General features: G+C 40.1%; 2 protein-coding genes and 1 long non-coding RNA gene across 3 annotated transcripts; 1 reads left to right on the top strand and 2 right to left on the bottom strand.

Annotated features, from left to right (window-relative positions):
* The first annotated feature begins 511 nt into the window (after window positions 1-511).
* Window positions 512-16,356, top strand: LOC116038767. Its single transcript, XR_004102165.1, has 3 exons — window positions 512-521; window positions 10,835-10,839; window positions 16,165-16,356. It is a non-coding gene; the product is annotated as an uncharacterized LOC116038767 (long non-coding RNA).
* cdkn1bb (cyclin-dependent kinase inhibitor 1Bb) lies at window positions 5,985-9,927 on the bottom strand. The gene is made up of 3 exons (XM_031283398.2): window positions 9,129-9,927; window positions 8,778-8,905; window positions 5,985-7,512 (listed from the first exon to the last, which is right to left on the bottom strand). The coding sequence occupies exons 1-2, from the start codon at window positions 9,568-9,570 to the stop codon at window positions 8,790-8,792; spliced, it is 558 nt and encodes a 185-aa protein (XP_031139258.1). The 5' UTR covers window positions 9,571-9,927; the 3' UTR covers window positions 5,985-7,512; window positions 8,778-8,789.
* On the bottom strand, window positions 12,184-19,738 carry yars2 (tyrosyl-tRNA synthetase 2, mitochondrial). The gene is made up of 5 exons (XM_031283378.2): window positions 18,890-19,738; window positions 17,423-17,590; window positions 16,757-16,912; window positions 15,936-16,106; window positions 12,184-12,587 (listed from the first exon to the last, which is right to left on the bottom strand). Exons 1-5 carry the CDS (start codon window positions 19,675-19,677, stop codon window positions 12,428-12,430), a joined length of 1,443 nt encoding a protein of 480 aa, XP_031139238.1. The 5' UTR covers window positions 19,678-19,738; the 3' UTR covers window positions 12,184-12,427.
* Window positions 19,739-20,535: the final 797 nt, after the last annotated feature.

The following is a 20,535-nucleotide window of genomic DNA, read 5'->3' as shown; positions in this document are numbered from 1 at the left end:
CTTTGAATGTCAGTCTGGTGTTATGTTTAGACTTGTAAAAGTATTTTGAAATAGAAAAGGGAAGTGAAAACAGCATGAACATAAGGCCTAAGAATTACTAGAAAAACTTGCCGTGCAGTTCTGTGCAATAAGGTTTCACTATTACACACTTCTTATTACACACAACACGAATTCTCGGAAGTGAATGAAGACTGAGGTTTCAAGGATGATGAGGAGATACGGTCGACACAGATTTCTATCCAACCATCAACCACTATCAAAATCCAGATCAACCTCTCTTCCGTTATTTACAGTAGTCTTTATTAACTGAACAAGTAGAGTAATAGGTCCTATGTGTGTAGAAGCAGATCAATCTTTAGATTGAATACCTGCCTCCTCTTCGTTAAATTTGCACAGCAAGGCAGCTCAAAATCCCCAAACCAGCAACACCATAATCTGCAGTGAGTGAAAATTGAAAACAGAGTGAAAAATGTAATATTGGGGAGCCAATGGACCACATCCATGGCTGTCCAAAAGAAGAGGTAGGTTTCATATGGTGAAGAGTCTGCTTTTCTCATCAAGCCCTGTGTTGGAGAACATGTTTTCTCATTCTTATGGCAGGAATCTTTTCAACACCAGAACTGAAGACCCGGCAGCGCAGAGGCCCCACGAGCCTCCTGATGAGGGCAGCAGAAGCAAGACAAAAAAGGCAAGTTAGAGAGAAGTATATAAGGTATATTCATATGAAATGTGGACCAATTTATTGCTTATGAAAAGTGGAAAGTTGATGCATTTCTGGTACCAATCCAAAGCAACGCTGAAGACAATTTCCCATTCCATGTCATTTTAACCGACAGTGTTCCCTTGTCATTGGCAGACCGGCTCAGTGGATGGGATGTAATTTGATGTATACTGTGGTCAGTGTTGTCAGATGTATTTTGACTGACTGGAATTATTGCCAAATACACTTCTGCAAATGTTACAAAATGTTGCATTATATGGAAAGATATTGCTTTATGTCAAATTAACATCACATCCTAACCCATGCGCTGTCATCATTTGTGTGGAAAAGCTCTTCTGCTAGTTTACACACAGTCATTATGCATAAAGTTATACCACACAAATAACAAACGATTTCAGAGAAGGGCTACATCTGGTCATGCATTAGTTAAAATGAATATGTAAGAATATGGAGATATAACAGAGGACATACGTGTGCGTGTGAAAGTCACACACCCACAATTTGACTTTCACTAAAGGGCTGTCTCCAGCACTGCTATGTATCACTACAGTAACACACACACGCAGACAAAATCCCCCCTGTCAATGAAATGATTAATTAAGTGAGTTCCAATCTTACTGTTCCTATGAGTGTATGTCAGAGCCTGGCCCAAACAAAACAGGTCAAATTAGTCAGGGTATGTATTTAATAATTTATTTTAATGTTCAAATGATTGGTCAATTAATCATTCAGTCAGTCAACAAAAACTTAATTGACAAAAGTAATAATAATAAAAATGTGTTATGCAAATAATTTCCAACGTGCTGTTTCCAGTTTCAGAAATATAAAGATTTTCAGCTTTTCTCAGTTTTACATCATTTTACATTTAACATTTTTGAGTTTGGGCTGACAAAACAAACAATTAGAAGATGTCACCTTGGGTTATGGGAACATGAGATTAAGTGAGATAAATTAAGTGCTTAATTGATTTTTCAAAGAAACACAACAACTTCTTAATTCATAATAAAATAATCAGTTGCAGGTATAGTTTTACATAAATGTGTTATTATAATCCTTTATTTAAACACGTTGTCTCATTGAGATCAAAGTCCATTTTTCAAGAGAACCCTTTACATAAGAGAACATTGAGCATGCACAAAAACACAGAAATCCACAACTACAAACACACAATTTACATACACAAAATAGTGGTTGCACATTAAGAAAAGCAATTCAAAGTGCTTGAGTGTAAAATTGTAAAAATCTTTAGAGATTTAAATTTTTTTTGTAATAAAGAACATTGCATTTGAAACCAGTTTTTCCGATTTTGTTTGAACATGGGGTACAGAATTCAAATATCCTGTGACCTAATATTACAATAACCAAGATGTGATCAGAGAGCAGGCACGGTTGGGCAGATAGTGGGACAGCTTAATAGATGCAGCTCCCTTCTATTGGCTAAAGATGATTATTTATTTATTTGTTACATTTAATGAAAGAGGATCATAGTGAGATTGACAATAAGAGAGTGCCTTGCCAAGAAAGAAAAAAATATTTCTGTCTATCTGCTTTGCACAGATGTTTCAGCTGGAAGCTCTTCCTCTATTTCTCGGCCAAATGCATCTAAACGCATCCTTGGGCATTCCTGACGGGATTACTGGGTAATCCAAGTACCATCCACTGATCAGGAGAGATAAAGAGAGAATGAGTCATAGTGAGCGTGCAGCACAGCCTGCTTGTTTTCACGTCTCGTGCTGCGTGCTTGAGCAGATTTGTCTTGATAAAAGATAAAGGCTCTTTGATAGGCTGCAGGTGCGCTGCTTTAATGAGCATTACCACCCCCAACCCCCCTTTCTTCCCTGCGAAAACGCACCACAGATGCACATCTGCACATCTGTCATTCGATGCTCTGCAGCATCTCCCTAACGTCTCCTCCCCCTCCTCCCTGCCTGTCACTCATGCCCAGACTCTCTCACACGCTCCGCACATCACACACAGCAACATTTGAGGAACCAAAGCACGTCAGAGATTTGCTATTCAATGCAATTGTTTTTTCTGTAATGATACAGCTTTTCTCGCTCGCTGAATCCAATTGAGCTGTCCAAAAAAACATTCAAACCCCAACCACTCAGGGCAGTCCAGGCAGGCTAAAACAAACGTTCAGAGACAGAAAAAAATACAGTAATTCGGATGCAATTTGGCGTGCTCACAGCCTGTTAGAGGCAAGTTGGAGAAAGAAAGAAACAGAGGGAGAAAGACAGAGAGAGAGTGATGTTAGGTGTTTGTGGGCACTTGCTTTCCCTTCATTCAGAGCCTGAGGTGCCAAGGGAATAACTTGATGACGTGGTTTGTGGCCTGGGCAGGAAACATGGGGAGGAACTTGTGACTTTATATTAAGTGCCGGGGCGGTTAACAGGAAAAGATAACCTGTTTCTGTTGATATAGCAAGGAAGTGTGAATTCTTGGCACATGTGAGAGGTTGCAGAGAAGAACAGGCCGACGATGCCTGCCACATCTCTGATTGACTGGCTCACTGGAATTTCCTCGAGTTCACTGTGGTTTTGTTTGGGTGGCTGTGGCAGACTGTTGGAGTGTTACAGGAATGCTTTCAGGGACATTCCTGCTGTAAACGAAAAGGTGTTTCTTATGCAATGAGGGATACTGTTGCATCATAGTGGCCAGTCTTATCAATGCCCCTCTTGAATGACCTTGTTATCTGTGGTCATTTTTGTAATGTTTACATATAAACAGTTTAGTTTAAGCAGGCATACTCTACAAGGAGTTGCTCTGACTCTGTGCTGATGAGCCATTTAGAGAGAAATAACGTGGAATGATAGGGCATTATCTGTCAAGGGGTTATATGCAAGTCACATGCAGGACAGAAGGACATGATACAATTGTGCTATTACAGGCCTGCACAAACCTTCCATTTCTAGAATTCAGCCAAAAAGAAATGTCTGTAATTCATGAAGAAATTTGTCAGACATTTACAAACATAAACATAAGATTTTTCAGTCACTGTGTGTACTTAGTACATCAGTGTAAGATTATACCTCCTACTGCCTGAAGAAATAAGAAAATGCCCATGTTGCACTTGAGTAATAATAGCACCGCTCATTGCTGTACATGTGCTCACTGTATAGATACAAAATAATGCTTTGTTAAAATGCTGTATAGCATGCATGGGATTTCCCATGCAATGCTCTTACTCAATTACATGTATGGCTGGAATTATTATACTTACAAATGTCTTTGCTTTATTCGTCGTATATTTAATATATAAATTATGAATAATTCCCTGGCAATCCTTTGTGCAACCCACAAATGCAACATGGCTCAATTTAGTTTTTATTTTCCCCAAAATCCTTTAGTCCTTAAAAAAAATCACAGTAATTGTTATAATTACATAAACAAATACTACATTTAATGCAAATTTGCAAGTACATTTTAAAATTACAAAAAAATATTTGCATAAAGTACTAAATGCATTATTCAAAATAGTTAACACTGCTGTAGTTGAATATTGCAGATTGGCTGAAACACACACTTTCTCCTTTTCTGCCTCCATCAAATCAATCAGTCAACCAAACAGACACCCAGTCAGCCAGTTAGTTAGCCAGCCAGCAGTGAGCCACCTAGTCAAGCAGTCAGACAGACATCCAGTCAGTCAGTCAGTCAGTCAGTCAGTCAGTCAGTCGGTCAGTCTTCTGTTTGGGAAGGGTGGAGGCTCCTAGACGGGCTCTTTGTCTGAACAGAGAAGCCCCAGACACAACAGTGGCCGGTCCCGGCCCTCACAATGGCCCTCCACACAAAAGCCCACACTGGGACAATGGGCCAGGCTCAGAGTGGGGGTGGATGGCTGAGCTGAGGTCACCCACCTGCACACTTCAGGACCGGACCCACACCACGCGCTCGCACGCGCGCACACGCACACACACACACACACACACACACACACACACACACATACACACATAGACACACACACACACACACACACACACACATACACACACACACACACACACACACACACACACACACACACACACACACACACACACACACACACACACACACACACACACACACACACACACAGACAGACAGAAGCCCCACCCATCCAGCTTTAAAGTGCAGCAGGTGTCTTCCTGTGTCGGTGGCATGAGGAGGAAGCAGGGAGATGACGTGCAGTGAAAGGATTAATTTGGGTTTTACAGCAGAAGATGTACCATGACAGAAACCGAGACACATAGTAAAGTTAATTCAGTTCAAAGAGTGTCTAGCCATGGATTAGGGCTCTGCTGTTGGCATACATCACTCACATTGACAATGTTTATGCAAAATAAAATAAAAATGTAAATATTACAAGTTCCATTAGAACAAACATGGATTTGTTTTGAAGCAGTTAAGTGACTACTATGTTTCTATTACATTTTTTCAGTTTTATAATATCTATATCAGGATCCCATCACTAAATATTTGAACAAAATCAATAATTATGTATAACATATTTAAATCTAAGATCATGAATTCCCAATTTTAGATTTAGACAAGAGGTATTAAAATACACTTCCTAACTTAAATGCAATTTCACCAGTAAGCATAGCATATTTTACAAAAAATATATTTGTCTTAAATAATTTAAAATAATGTGAAAACTTATTGGCAGGAACAATTTAAGATGAAAATATAATTTAAAACACACTACACAAGGCTCATAAGTGAAAACACAGCCTCTCTTGCTCTTCACACACACACACACACACACACACACACACACAACTGAGGCTAGTAAAATAGAAAAAAATAATTCATGTTGCAGTATTTACCTTACTGTTGAGTATTATGAGCTCCAAGCAATTACACTTTTTTCCTATGAAAGCCATTCCCATGATAAGTTACTGAATGTTACTGACTGCAACAAGTGGTCTTACTTTCCCTAATCTCCTTTTCATTGAATGACCAAAATGTCAATCATCAGCCCACTCAAAATGCTGGTGGATTCATATTGGGAGTGTCACTACATTGCACCAGACTAGTTGTAATGTACTGAATTGTTCTAAATAAAGTTTGAAAACAAAGGATGCCTTCATGCACAGAAATGCACTCACACAGCTGCTGCAAAACACGCTGCACTTCCAAACACATTTTGGACTTTAACAGTGATATTTTTTCTGCAGTTTTTGTTCTTCGGGTTAGCTTGCCGAAGGTTTAATAGATAAAACCAATGTGTGTGCATGTTATGGTGAAAAAACAACCATAGATCAGATATATAATTTTCTCTTTTAATTGATTTCAACACATTTTATAACCACACATTACAAAATGCACATCAAATATTTTATCAGGCTCAGTTTGCAACCTTATTGATAAGAAAAAAAACTACCAAAAATATGCTTTAACAAAATAAGACAATTATAATAAAGTAAATGCCACTTTGGATAACCGTAATCAAAACCCCATTTTTTATTCTACATAAAAAAAAGCTTGACATAAATAAGTTAGTATAATTTCTCAGTGTTTTTACAAAATTATGTACATTGGTACATTGCAAAGATTTACACAAATACACAGGCATGGTGACTGCAATTCTGTTCTCTCTCCATCCAGATGTACACTGGTCTCTTTGAATATATCCTACACTTTAGGCAAATAAAGGGAAGCTTTTAGATGCTTGTGATGTGCACATTTGCATCCTCAGCAGGCTAACAACATTGGTGAAACAAGTACAAACAAATGGAAATTTATATCTACGTTATCACAAAAAAATGTGAAGTCAATTAAGGCGCACAGGCAGTGCTGGCAACCATACTGAAGCAACCATGTTTTTGGTATTGTAGGACATTCAACCCTTTTCAGAATACCTCCTCTGTGAAGAGCATTAAGGCTGATGAAACAAAAGGAATCAAGTCAAGGAGAGGATGACTTTAAAACACAAGCTGTGCAGTTTGTATGGTCTTTGTCCTTCAATATCACAGTACCTCACAACTCCAAATCAAACACACCATTACATGTGGCTGAGGTGTGCAGGAGAACTTGGAAAAAAAATAAAATCATATTCCAGGATTCAACTGATGCTAAAAGCACCTTTCAAAAAATAAATATCAGGTGATGTAAAGGAAGTCCTAACAGAAATATTAATTATTTTTTTGTCTGTGTTGATTTCCTGGGGAAATAGATCTAATAGAAGAACCTGCACTTGGTGACAATGAAGTGACCAAAGGAAGAAAAAAAAAACAGATGAGCTACATTTGTACCATTCTTCACTGCTGAGTTAGGAAGATGACGGAGTGAAGATACACTGTTAAGAAACTGTAAGAAGCCATGATTTTGTTTTAAATGTAGCAATTAGGGACCGTGCCAAAGTCACACTGCTTTTCAGAAAATAAAATGACAAAAAACAGAACAGCATTTTGGAAACATGTATCAAACTACACTGCAATTCTTCAAGTCAAATCAAAAATTCACACTTTTTTACATAAAAGGATTTGTGTTCAAATCATAATATTTTCTTATGTGCTACATATGGAGAGAAATATAATATAATATGTATATTTATTTACACACAGGTAGTAAAAAAAGGAGCAAAAAAGGAAATCAAACCTAATTGCATACTGCTACATTGACTGCTTTTAGAGGCAGTAACTTTTTAATTGAGTGCCACAACTTTAGTGTTTCTATTCAGTGCTTCAACAGCGTCCTCCCCCATCTTCAGGAGAGTTGATATGTTTCTGATGCTGTGTAGTTCCTCTTCCAAAATCGGCCAACACTGAGGTTTCCCACGTAACCGGGGAAATACATCTTCGGCTCTGTGGGGAAAATTAGACGAAAGAAAAAAAAAAAGTAAGAGGCTGATGGTTGATACTAACTTATGATACAGCTTTATGCATCACTTGCAGAAAACTTTTGCAAATGAGTGAGAATGGACAGAATGTTGTCTTGCACTTTGACAAAGAGGACGATTTATTTGAAAGCAAAAAGACTATCCAAAAATAGTGATGAAAAACACAAATGTACTGCAATTTCCACTGACAGTTATTGACCTGATGCAAGAATTGTTTGTTAGCTCAGTCATATCACTCTGTGTAAAAAAATAATAGGTGTAAAAATAGCAGGTGTGATCATACATGAGCACTTGCCCTGTTGTAAATTTGACACTTATAATACTTTATAGGATTTTTTTTTAGAGGGTGACTACCATTAGGCAAAAACAACAACTAGCACGCATGTAAAGAAAAAAATCGGTTATTTTTCAGAGAACTATAATCTTAGCCATCCCTAAAAATACTTCAGTTTCCACAAATTAAAATATAAACTAACACTGCAAGTTTAGGTGTGTATCCTCCACTGCAGCCTTGACAGTTCACATCCTGCCACGACAATGCGAATTTCATGCCTATTCTCCCTCCGCCGTGGCCAACAAGCGCACTTGATTTCAGAGCTGCAAGGCTCTTCTGCACACTCTCCGCCGGCAGAGACAGATACACAGCACAACACACACACACACACACACACACACACACACACACACACACACACACACACACACACAACACACAACACACACACACACACCCCTTCCCGTCCCTGCGCCGAGGGCAGTGGCTGCTGACGTGTTACTACTACACTGTTGTTCAGTACACTTGTTTACAGTTTAGTCAGAAACTCAGGCCCGCCATGGCAGGCAGCGGTTGTAGTTTAAAAAAAAAAAAAGAAAAAAAAAAAAAAAGGTGTAAATATGCAGCCACGTTTTTACTGGTTTTATTCATAACTCTTCTTGCATCGATCATGAATCGAAAGTTTGAGGGCAAAAACACGACTGAAAGCTTTGGTGGTGAAGTCTACCAGCTGCGGCAACCACTTTTACTCACACTACTGTTGTAGGCTAACTATTATTTATTAGCATTGCCTAATTTACATCTGTCTTTCGAGGCAAACAGCAACTGGAAGAGGGGGACGTAGTCTGCATTTTCCACATTGACGCTGATAAACAACTAACTGTAGTTACACCATGCAGAAGCCCATAAAGAAATGTGTTTTAACAAGTTGCTTCAAAGCCAAAATAAATCCTTACCGTTCCTGGCCCTCACGTTTGCCTCTTGGGACTGGTCTTTCTGGGTGTGTGTTCTGTAGAGTGGCCCAGGCTTGGACAAGTAACCTCATCTGAGCTGGTGTGTGACCTCTTATTTTGAGCCGAGGGGTCTGCAAAAGCAAAGTGAAAAGTCAGTAAAACTGACTACTACTGAAAAGAAATAGATTTAATTAGGTCCCAATTTTCGAGATAATAAAAAAGAATTTTGAGCGACATAGCATCACTGTGATAGATATGTTGCAATAAGCACCAGCCTGGTTACCTGATAAAGTTACACAGAAATACACTCGGGTGAAAATAGTGGTCATTTTGTTGCAAATCTATTAACGTTACCGCGACATGCAGGTCTTTTCCTCAGCCCGGTGCACTGTTCCGTGCGCTCCATCTGCGCGTCAGACCTGTCGGTGTCTTCGCTCGGAGCCACCACAACACAATTATGATTCCCATTTAGATCCACATTGTTATTCCCAGCAGAGCAGACGCTCTTCTCCCTCCGCGGTTGCTTGTTGTAGAAATTCGGGACGTCTCTGCAATCCACTAATTCCCACTTGAGCCTGCCGTTGGCCAGCGGCGTGTGATTGGCGAAGTCGAAGCCCCACTTGGCGGAGGCAGCCTCCTCCATCTCCCGCAAATGTCCCTTTAAATCCCTCTTTAACTCTTCGTGATCCACCGAGCCGAACAGGCTTCTGCAAGCTGACGGTTTCGGGTGATCCGACACCCGGGAGTCCGTCCGCTCCAAAGTCGGGCTCCCGTTTGATAGTCGAACATCTGACATTTCCCACTAAATTAAGACAAAAAATTTTCAAACAGCCGACAGCGTCCAGTTTTCAAAAGAAAAACACACCGCTCAAAAACAACGGGTATCTCCTCGTCGCTGAGCAAGATCCAAAACAAGCGTAAAACGACTTATGCCATGCATACGTCGGGCTGGAAACGGTAACTGCCGCGGTGTTTTGAAGCCGAAAGTAGTCTCCGCGGATCATCAAAACAAAGTGCCCAGGAACTGAAGCCGCTCTGTCAAATTCGTCCCGTAGTGAGAGGAACTGCGGACAAACGTTCTCAGTACCCAATATGGCGATTTAGAGATGTACTTGGGATTGAGAATGGAGTTTGACTCAGAGGAGGGGAGGTGGGGTGGGGGAGGGCGATTGACACACAGAGCTATTTAAATGCGAAGAAGGCCGTTCATTGGTCAAAGCGCTTAAACCCGCCCACTTTTCTTAAGGTGGACCAGCTAGTTGCAGCAGGCTTGCAACATCCAGTCTGTAGACAACATCAAATCCAAGTTTTGCTTCAAATTTATGACTGCTTTGGCAAACACAAAAACATTGAAATTAAAATAGCAACTGTTGGCATGTACTCAAAACTGTTTTAACACAACACTACTTTGAATATTGTGTGACAAATTCCTATTAGAAATTAACATGTTGCATTTTAATTTTAGTCTAACAAGAAAAGATGTTCTCATTAGTTTTTTGTTTTTATTAATTCAGCTATGAAATTAGAAAAAACTGATTATGGCTACAATTTTAATATTAACTAGTAGGCATGTATCATGCAATTTTAAAAACTACATCCAAATAGCAAAGTAAACTTCAGGGTAGTTTGAGACATTACAATTCTTTGTTTTAAATTGACTTAACTAAATTTCATGCATCTTCTTTTTAAATCACCACCAACCAGTCAAATTGCAGTTTACATCCATGTCTGTTGGGACTCATTTAATATAAGTAGTGAAGATTTTGAAGTAATGCACATAGTGCACCGACCTGAGGCCCAATATCAGTAAAACCAATGAGCCTGTGGTGGACTACCAGAGGAACGGGATAGAACACATAGTTGTAGGCATGACAGTAGACCATGCTTCAAATATGGATGCTGCTGCAAAGAAGCTACACATTCTAAAATGTGGATGCTTCACAAACATCTTAGACCCGACAGCACAGAAGATCTATACAATCACCAGTTTCAAGGTGGGCACCCAAGATTAGAGTCACCAATTCAGTATCCGACCAAATGTCTCCCCTTCTGTTGCTGAGTTATGGTGTTGAATAATGGCCAGAAAAGTGTTTTTGCAGAACATTATGATGTCACCATGAAGTTGACCTTTGGCATATAAAATGTCATCACTTCAACATTTGATCCTATTAGACATTTGTGTGAAATGTTGTCATAATTAGCCTTTGAATTCTTGAGTTATGGCAAAAAACGTGTTTTGTAAGGTCACAGTGACATTGACCTTTGACCCCCAAACATCTAATCAGTTCCTCTTCAAGTCCAAGTGGACATTTGTGCCAAATTTGAAAACATTTCCTCAAGATGTTCCTGAGATTGTGTTCATGAGAATGGTACAGATGGACAACCTGAAAACATAACGCCTCCGACCACGGCGGTTGCCGGTGGACGCATAAAAATTAAATGGCTGCCAAAACAATACCTAGTAAGATTTAAAAAAAAAAAAAAAAAAAAAAGCAAGTTGTAGAGGCAGTTTACAATAAGTCTTTTACAAATTGAATTGCTTCCACCTTAAAAGAAATTACAGTTCTGGAAAGACATAGACTAAAGCTTTAAGGTGTGGGCCCTCTGTTGAAGTAGGTATACCCCCTCGATGTCAAATCTATCCAACGATGGCCAAAAAATAGTATATATATAGTATATCATTAGTATCCTAATGACATGTTTTTTCCACCTCTGAAGCTGAGAGGGTTGAGTCGAGGTCAGCACACACCAGACCCTTTCCTCATATCCACCGGCCCCCAGGAGAAAAAAAAGAGCCATGCACATCTCCACATAAAATAGTCTGCAAATACGAAAATATACAAAAAGAAACAACAAACAATGACCGGCAAAGGCCCTTGCATGTTGAAAGTTATTACGAGTTTTTACACCACAGTGAAAACTTTGTACTGTAGGGAAAAATCTAATGCCAATCTTAATAAACTATAAATAAAACTAAAAACTATTCTAATGAAAATATCTAAATTATGGAATCTAAAAAAAAAAATAAAAATCTACAAAGCAAGATTACTTTATTTTCGAATTTATCCAAAACCTCATTCTTTTCTTTCTGTTACAGTTTACACCTTTCACCACTAAGACCGAAAAAACAGCCACATTAGGACAGATGTTGACCTCATGTTCACATCAAATTGAAAGAAAAAAACAAAAAAAAAAACATAATTTGCTTAAAAAAAAAAAACTACTACCTGTTTGCGAGAAATGATGCAATTTCATTTTAATGTGGGCAAGTATTTACCTACGGGGTCACAGCAGGGTATGTGGTGCAGCTGTGGGTGCCTGCAGCATCACCATTATGACTGGGACAGTGCTGCCCCCTAGTGTTCACTTTCCAAGATCTATGCAGCAGTACAAAGTCAGCAGGCTACAATCTTTATATCAAAGACCTTTTAATACCATAATTTACATAACTTTAGATAAACTTCACATCTGTACATATACATATTTATATGACAACCACAGGTGATTTAAGGCTACGCCAAAAACCCAGTACGTTCCAAAATATCAGTCCATCCACATCTCCTCACTGATCCTGCAGAGTGTAGTCGCCTACCTTCCCAGTCAGTCCATCATAGATCATTGGTCAGACTGGTCCCTTGCGAGAGCAGACAGCCTCAGAGACTGAGCCACTTGATGATGTAAAAGTTCCTTTTGCCCACTCTGAACAAGGTAAGTCCATTCGATAGGATATGGAGTTTGGGGATCAGTACCTGCTCTGGATTGTCAGTCCGCCTGTGGTTGATCCACACGGCTCCCTCCAAAACCATTTGATACCTGCACACAAACGTTTTTACAGTCAGTTAGTACTGGGTTTCTTCTACATTATACGAATAGTCAGGACATCACCTTTTGAACACATTATGATCATGCAAAGTTACTTAATTGTCACTAGGGTTGCAAAATTCCCGGGAATTTTCAAAGTTGGAAACTTTCCATAGGAATTAACGGGAATAAACTGGATATTTTTAATATTGCTTGTTATAATACTGTTAGTCTATAACAGGGAACTTAAATGTAGTTGAAAAAAAACATCTTGCAGCATAATCTTGGTTAAAACAACTTGATTTAATGCAACTTCAGTTGAATGTCCTCCCTATATTCGTCAATGACATGCAAATTATTATTTTTTTTTAATTGCTATTAACCTATGTGTGTTAATTGTATAGCCCACTTGTTCTTGAATTGTAATTGTCACCAATCTTTACACATTTTGTATTCGAAAGCCTACAATCTAACAAAAGCATGGATGTAAATGATGACAATTCCAACCACTATCAAAACTGCAGCATATCACACAACTGACAGATTATACAGTGCACTGTGCTCACACAAGACAATACATGGTTTAAGTAACTAGTCTGCTGACTGCTAAAACTGTGACTTAAAGTTAGGGCTGGGCGATATGGAGAAAATCAAATATCACGATATTCTTGACCAAATACCTCGATATCGATATTGCGGCGATATTCTAGGGTTGACAATTGGTGCTCTAACAAAATATCTTCATACTTAGATTTTAGATAAATAATCATCAGTAATGTGGACATAATGTCTAAGTGGGGAAAAGGCAAATAATAGAACAGCTAGAACAGTCTGGTAAGTTCAGAAAAGTACATCACTTTAAAACCAGTAAAAGACAACATTTATGTCATATCACGATATGACGATATCCAAAATTTAAGACGATATCGATATAATATTGATATATTGCCCAGCCCTACTTAAAGTGCTCATATTATGCTCATTTCCAGGTTCATAATTGTAATTAGAGGTTGTACCAGAATATGTTTACATGGTTTAATTTTCAAAAAAACACCATATTTTTGTTGTACTGCACATTGCTGCAGCTCCTCTTTTCACCCTGTGTGTTGAGCTCTCTGTTTTAGCTACAGAGTGAGACCTCTCACTTCTGTACCATCTTTGTTGGGAGTCGCACATGCGTAGTAGCTAGGTAAGGACTACTAGCCAGTCAGAAGCAGAGTTTGAGGGCGTGCCACGCTAGTAGCTAGGCGAGCATTATAACGTGTTACAAAGTGACGCACGTTTGTCATGGAAGTAAAGGCTGGACTACAATAGAACTGTTTGGAGCAGTTTGTGAACAGTGTTTTCTGTTGGAGATGGTAAGTCCCTTTGGTGTGGACTTTGGGCTTTTTCACTTAGTAAACCTATAACTAGGGTTGGGTACCGAAACCCGGTTCCACTATGGATCTGGTTCCTACGCAAACGGTATTCGGACCGGATTAGAATGCAAATTTCGGTTCCTCATTTCGGTTCCGACTGAAATATTTTCCCTCTGTCGGTCCGGACAGCGGCAGACTCTTTTTTCTTTCTCCCTCCCCACATGCCCGCTCGCGGTGTGAAGCGCGTGTCCGCGCTATTCTCGGACATGCACTCTACAAGGCAGCGGGGCTTTTTGTACGCGCTCTGAAACTGAAGTAAAAATATCACACTTTCTCTGTAGTCTACTGTTAGCTAGCTATCATAAATGTAGGCTACTTTTAAAATGCCATATTTTTCCTCTGGGCTCACCAAAACCGACGTAAAGGCATATTATCCATTCACTGCACGTGATCGCTAGTAAACATATTACACTTGCTCTGCTATTCTATCGTTCAGGACAAGACCCTGTAGCCTGGTGGTGGGGGAGGTGGGACAGCCTCCCCAAATTGTCTGCCCTTTCAAACTCATACCTGTGTGTACAGGCCTCTTGGACACCATCTGAGAGAGTTTGCTCCTGTGCAGGACATGCCATAAATCAGGAGAGGTGTCGTATCTTGCCAGAGAAGGCAAATATGTTCATTTTTCTGCAAAAGAACTGCTAAAGTTTGAAGCTGGTTGGGATACCAACTCAACAACATTTATTTTGTTCTTACTTGTTAATAGTGTAACTGTTATTTGTTAAATTATTGTAGTTATGTGTTAGGTATTGTAATTTCCCCTTGCAGGATTAATAAAGTATACATTATTATTATTATTATTATTATTAGGTGACTTAGGTTTACTTATTATATATTTAAGTACTTTAAAACGTTAATATATTGTTAAATTTAAATAATTTTCAATTTTAAAAAAACTCCATAAAAGGAGCCTTTCTTTGATGTCATTTTTCAGTTTTTCAAGTATCGGTTGGACTGACATACAGTGTAACCAATCAGAAGGCAAGTATAAGCTGCTACGCTGTGAAGAACTGTAAGTGAGTGGACAAGGTTGGTTGACGGCACTTTGCGTACTGCTAATGTAACGACATTGTTGTGGAGTTAATAAACTACTCCTTCTGAGTACAAATAGGTTGTATCGGCATCCTTCCGATGCGCCAACACGAGAACGTTGGCCCCCAAAACAGACACCACAACTCCGGTATGCTGAGAAATACAGAGAGCTTTCCCTGGCAATGATAGGCTTAATTTATATGTAAAAGTGCCGCACTCTAGCGTTAATGAATGACAAGTCATTATACTAATCATTTTGTCAAATGCCAAATATTCAGTGATTCCAGCTTCTTACGTAAGGATGTGCGGCTCATTTTATCTCATTGGACATTGAATACTGTCGGTTGGACAAAACAAGCAATTTGCTCTTGGAACTTTGTGAAGGAAACGGTTTATCTAAAGCGACAGACTAATAAATAATGAAAATAATCAGACCCAGCTCTACATAAATATGCACTTAAGTAACATGAAACAGTCTATATCAAAGATGTTTAATTTATAACAGAATGTGTTTAGATTTGTGCTGCTGCTCGGATACCATGCAATTGAAAGGTATTTCAACAGCAACATTTGTTTCCTGACACAGTTACTAACGGTTAGGGAGATAAAATGTTTTTGTAATTTGGGTGGACTGACGTTCATATAAGCACTCTGTGGAGATGTAGTTTAATTTCTATTGGTAATGTCTACCCTGGAAGAAGAATCCAGTCAGGAGCCACAAATCAGAGCGGTAGCAAATCCACAACGCTTTGGTTGAATTCACAAACTATAGGGTTTTGTAAACAGCTGCAGATTTTATAATAAAATAAGATTTTTCAACAGCATATTCTTTAGCTTCCAGCCAACGTTAGCAGTTCATTTTCTAACGCAGATGTTAATCCTTTGGACTGAGGATTCCACAGAGAGTACCTACCCTCTGGGTCCCTCTGGGATGGCGCTGACCCTGCGACAGGCATCTATCACAGTGGTACCCGGCTCCAACAGCAGCTCATGGAAGGGAGCCTCCCTGAAGAGCTCCTGAAGCTCCTCGTCACTCATTTCCTCCAAGGCCTGCACGCTGCTGTGATACAGTGCATTGGTACATCTGCAACAATAATATTTAATTCATTAATATTTATGACTTTTCTTGTCTGAATAGATAGTAGGGTTGGGCGGTATCCAAATTTTGATACCGTCAAACCTCCTCCCTATTTTACCGCGGTATACGGTATTACCGTGACTAATTAAAAACGATGACGTAAGGCTCAGACGGCGTCACCAAACTGTTGGCTTGTGCACCGTTCAGAAACTGAATACCAAACACTAATACTGAAACAATAATAACATAACTTACAAAAAAACTACTTTCTCCTCCACACTGTCACGTGATGACAACCACACATAATTACATAAATGATATTTAATATTTAATCCTTGTCTCCTATATAAGTGCATTGCATTTTTTTTAATGACGGTATTGAAACTGATACCGTTGCTATTTTTAAGACCCCGCCCAACCCTAATAGATAGATAGATAGATTATCCCCTATGCAAGGAGGTCAGAGCAGCTGTCATGGGCAGCCACAGAACAGTGACCCTAGTGGAGTTCTTTTCTCAGTTACACTCATTTATTCTCCAACAAAATTAATTGAACTTCTGACACCCCATACCAAAACATGTAGAAAACGTTAATTATATTGAATAAAAGAGCATTAAATATCACATGTATCACAAACACATGCAGCATGTTCTGACCTTTTAGCACTCTCGAGGCCCTCCTTTCCATGCACCAGTTTTGTCACCTCTGCGGCCAGCCGTTTATGTGCGAGGCGTTTCCCTGGATCCTCTCTCTGCTGCTCCATCAGCCTCTCCACCTCCGCCAGAGGCAGGAAGGTGAACAGCTTCAGGTACCTGGGAAAAGACCACACAATATGCATCAGCCTCCTGTTACATTGCACAGAATAACAACATTTACTGTATGTTAGATTCTACCTCAACCAACCAGATTATAATAATAATAATTTATACTTTATTAACCCCGCAAGGGAAATTACAATGTTTTCACTCTGTTGTTAGAACAAACATTACACACAGGCCTGAAATACACACACATGCTCAGTACCTATACATGCACAAATGAAGAGATGTCAGAGTGAGGGGGCTGCAGATGGACAGGCGCCCTGAACAGTTGGGGGTTAGGTGCCTTGCTCAAGAGCACCTTGGCAGTGCCCAGGAGGGGAACTGGGACCTCTCCAGCTACCAGTCGACCACTGTTCTTTGGTCCATATGGGGACTTGCCCCAGCGACCCCCCCCCGGTTATTATGTGATGGGTGTAAAAGCAACCGTTTATGGGATGCTTTCAGGTCTTGCACTGTTCATTTATATGCAAAACCTATCAAAGGGGCTTCGTCTTCACCTACCCTTCCACACTGGCGTCAGGCTGCCTGAGAAAGAACTGGTAGAGTTCAAAGGGAGACGTCTTGTCTCTGTTGAGCCACACTGCATTGCCGGCGGTCTTCCCCAGCTTGTCCCCCACAGAGCTGGTCACCAACGGGATGGTGAGGCCGTACACCTCCTCACCGCTCACTCTGCAGAGGAATCAGGATTCATTAACCACAGGTGCTGCATGTCTGGTGTCGGTATTTTAAAATGTGCCAGTTGAATGGTCCACATTGGTGAATTGCTAGTGCCTTTTTTGCATGCTTAATCACAAGGCAGCGGGGCAATTATTCAATGCGGAATCAAATAGGGATGATTTCATCAAATTAATTTTGTTTAACTTTGTTGTTCAAAGTCATGATTTCAAGCACATTTTAATTAAAGCTATTAAAACTTGAGTTTTTGTTTGACATGTGTAAAGTGCTGTATGATCTGCATAATAGCAGAACACGGTTCACTGTATTAAACATTCATACGATTATTTATTGTGGATACATTTGCGTAATATCGATAAAAAACATTGTCATTAATATAGTGATAATACAGTCATGAAGGACATTTTTTTTGTTATTGAACTCATAGTTATACAACAGATCACTAGAGGTGTGAATCTCCACTGATCTCCCGATTCGATTACGATTATCATGTCAGCGATTCGATATCTCGATGCGTCAAATACATTTTTCTGTTAAAGCCATATAGGATATTTAATTCATAGCTTTTCAAGCTTAAAAAACAAAACATTCTGCAGTGCTCTAATAGTAAATAAATTGGATACATAAAACTAAGGCACTGAGCACATGGCACTTCCTGAATGTGCAAAACAAAAGGTTGTTAGGCATACATTAAATTGTAAACAAGAAATAATTGATTATGGCCCGCCGATTATCGATGCAGCATCGTCCATGTCCACATTCGATGCATCGATTATTTGATTAATTTCAACACCTCTACAAATCACCCAGCTGGTCGGTGCCTCCAAGCTGAATCTTGCAGCTTTACATTTGGTTCAGGTGGTAGAAAATAAATCATGTACGCTTTTGCTGATTAACAGAAGATCACCTCGAGTTCGATAACTACACTTGGCTATAAAATGCGATTCAAGAGATTTTCTGAAACATTTCATTAATTGTGTTAATCACTGAGACAGTGTCACATTGGTCGCTAGAATTTGGCAGGTGTCCACAAAGCAGGAATCAATCTAAACGTTGTTGAAATGTGTTTTACTGAGAATAATAACTGCTTGGTAGCTTGATAAGTATGCAGAATTTAAGCGTCACTCAACAACAAACAATTTACACAAGACCAGTCACATTTGTTGATGTGTATACAATTACCAAGGATCAATGATACTAAATATACAGCATTTTCAACGAGGTTTGGAACAAACAGAGATATTGCCACTGCAATAACCTGTTGTACTCTTTTTAAGTAGGATGGACATTTACTTGTGAATGTACTCATGGCCAGACATCACATTTCCCAGCTGGTCGGTGCCCCCGAGCTGAATCTTGCAGCCGTATATTTGGTTCAGGTGGTGGAAGTCGTAAGCTTGGAACACCTGGTAGGTGAACTCTGTCAGGCTCATTCCGTCTGCGCCCTTCAACCTGGACTGCACGCTGTGGCGGCTAAGCATGGTGCCCATCCTGAAGTGCCTTCCCGCCTCCGACAGAAACCCCACCACACCCCAGTCCTTGTACCAGCTCAGGTTGTTCAGTACAGTCACGGTGCCCATCTTCCTAGAACTGTCCTGAAAGTACAGTTCGTGGTTGGTGAAAATCCTGTGAATGCTCTCCCGGATGCTGCGTGTGTTCGCCTCGACAGCGTCCACGGACAACCGCTCCCTCTCGCTCGTTTTCCCGCTCGGGTCTCCGATTTGTGCCGTGGCCCCTCCGAGCACAGCGAGGACATGGTGCCCGGCGCTTCGGAAGTGCAGCAGACCGATGATAGCGAGCAAGTTGCCCACGTGGAGGCTGTCGGCCGTAGGGTCAAAGCCGCAGTATACAGTCTGAGCGCCGGACTTGAGCAACCGAGGGAGCTGGTCCTGCGCTGCGTCTTCTGGGAAAGAGTCCTTCAGAATACCGCGTTTATTTAGAGAAAACAGAAGCCCGTTACGTGCAGGTGAAGAACAGTGGAATTCAGACCTGAGTGTGAAACACACGTTTGTTCGCCTAGGCAGAATACAGGATACATGCCGCGATAAATGACGGCAGGTCCTCGCCATGGACGCAGCCATGTTGGACTGTGTCAAGAACACGAAGTAGGAGGAGTTGAGAATCACGAATTTGTTGGGAGTATAGCGCCTCTAGTGTACTGGTTCCCAAGCACGGGTAATCAACAACCGGGCAAAGTGGCAACTGTCCTGTAGTCTCGCATTACCAGACTCCACAGTGCTGTACTGTCCTGGGATCCCAGATCTCCAGGGGCCATAGAAGCTCCAGGCAGCTACTCGGGGACCCTGGGGCAAAAATGAGCCATGGCGGGTTGACACCCTGCACCACTACTATTTCTCTGTGCATTGTGTAGGCTACTGTCACCAAGTAAACACATAATTTAAAGTGAATTATATAGGAATGTGCACCCTGTATTAAAACTAGTTTTAAGGTATTGGGGACATTTCTAAAGGACATGATTTTAAGACTAGATAATAATAAATACATAATAAATTGTAATTTCCCCACTAGGGATCAATAACAAGTATAAATGAAATAAATAATGTAGGACCTGGTCAATTTAGGTTCAGTTGATATTGTAATTTAGTTGGGCATATCCCTTATCATATAGGTGTATTTAATAACATTTCCCCAAACCATACACACATGAACCTGGACCTTTTGGAGGTATGCTGTAGTACCTTACCTTTGCACACATGCAAATGCATTTGTATGCTATTGATTGATTTAATTTAAAAAAGTAAAATGCAGTATGTGCACTTACTTACTTGGGCTACTTGTAATTGTTCACTCAATTGTGCAAAGGCAAAATACTGTAGGCCTAGATGCAGGTTTGACTGTACACCAATAGATGGCGAACTTGCATCAGGTCTAGCCTTCTTATATACAGTCTATGGGTCTAGCTGACCAGCCCAGAGTTA

This window comes from Sander lucioperca, chromosome 7, assembly GCF_008315115.2.
Source record: "Sander lucioperca isolate FBNREF2018 chromosome 7, SLUC_FBN_1.2, whole genome shotgun sequence".
NCBI classification, from domain to species: Eukaryota; Metazoa; Chordata; class Actinopteri; order Perciformes; family Percidae; genus Sander; species Sander lucioperca.
This window is presented reverse-complemented; position numbering and strand designations above follow the sequence as displayed.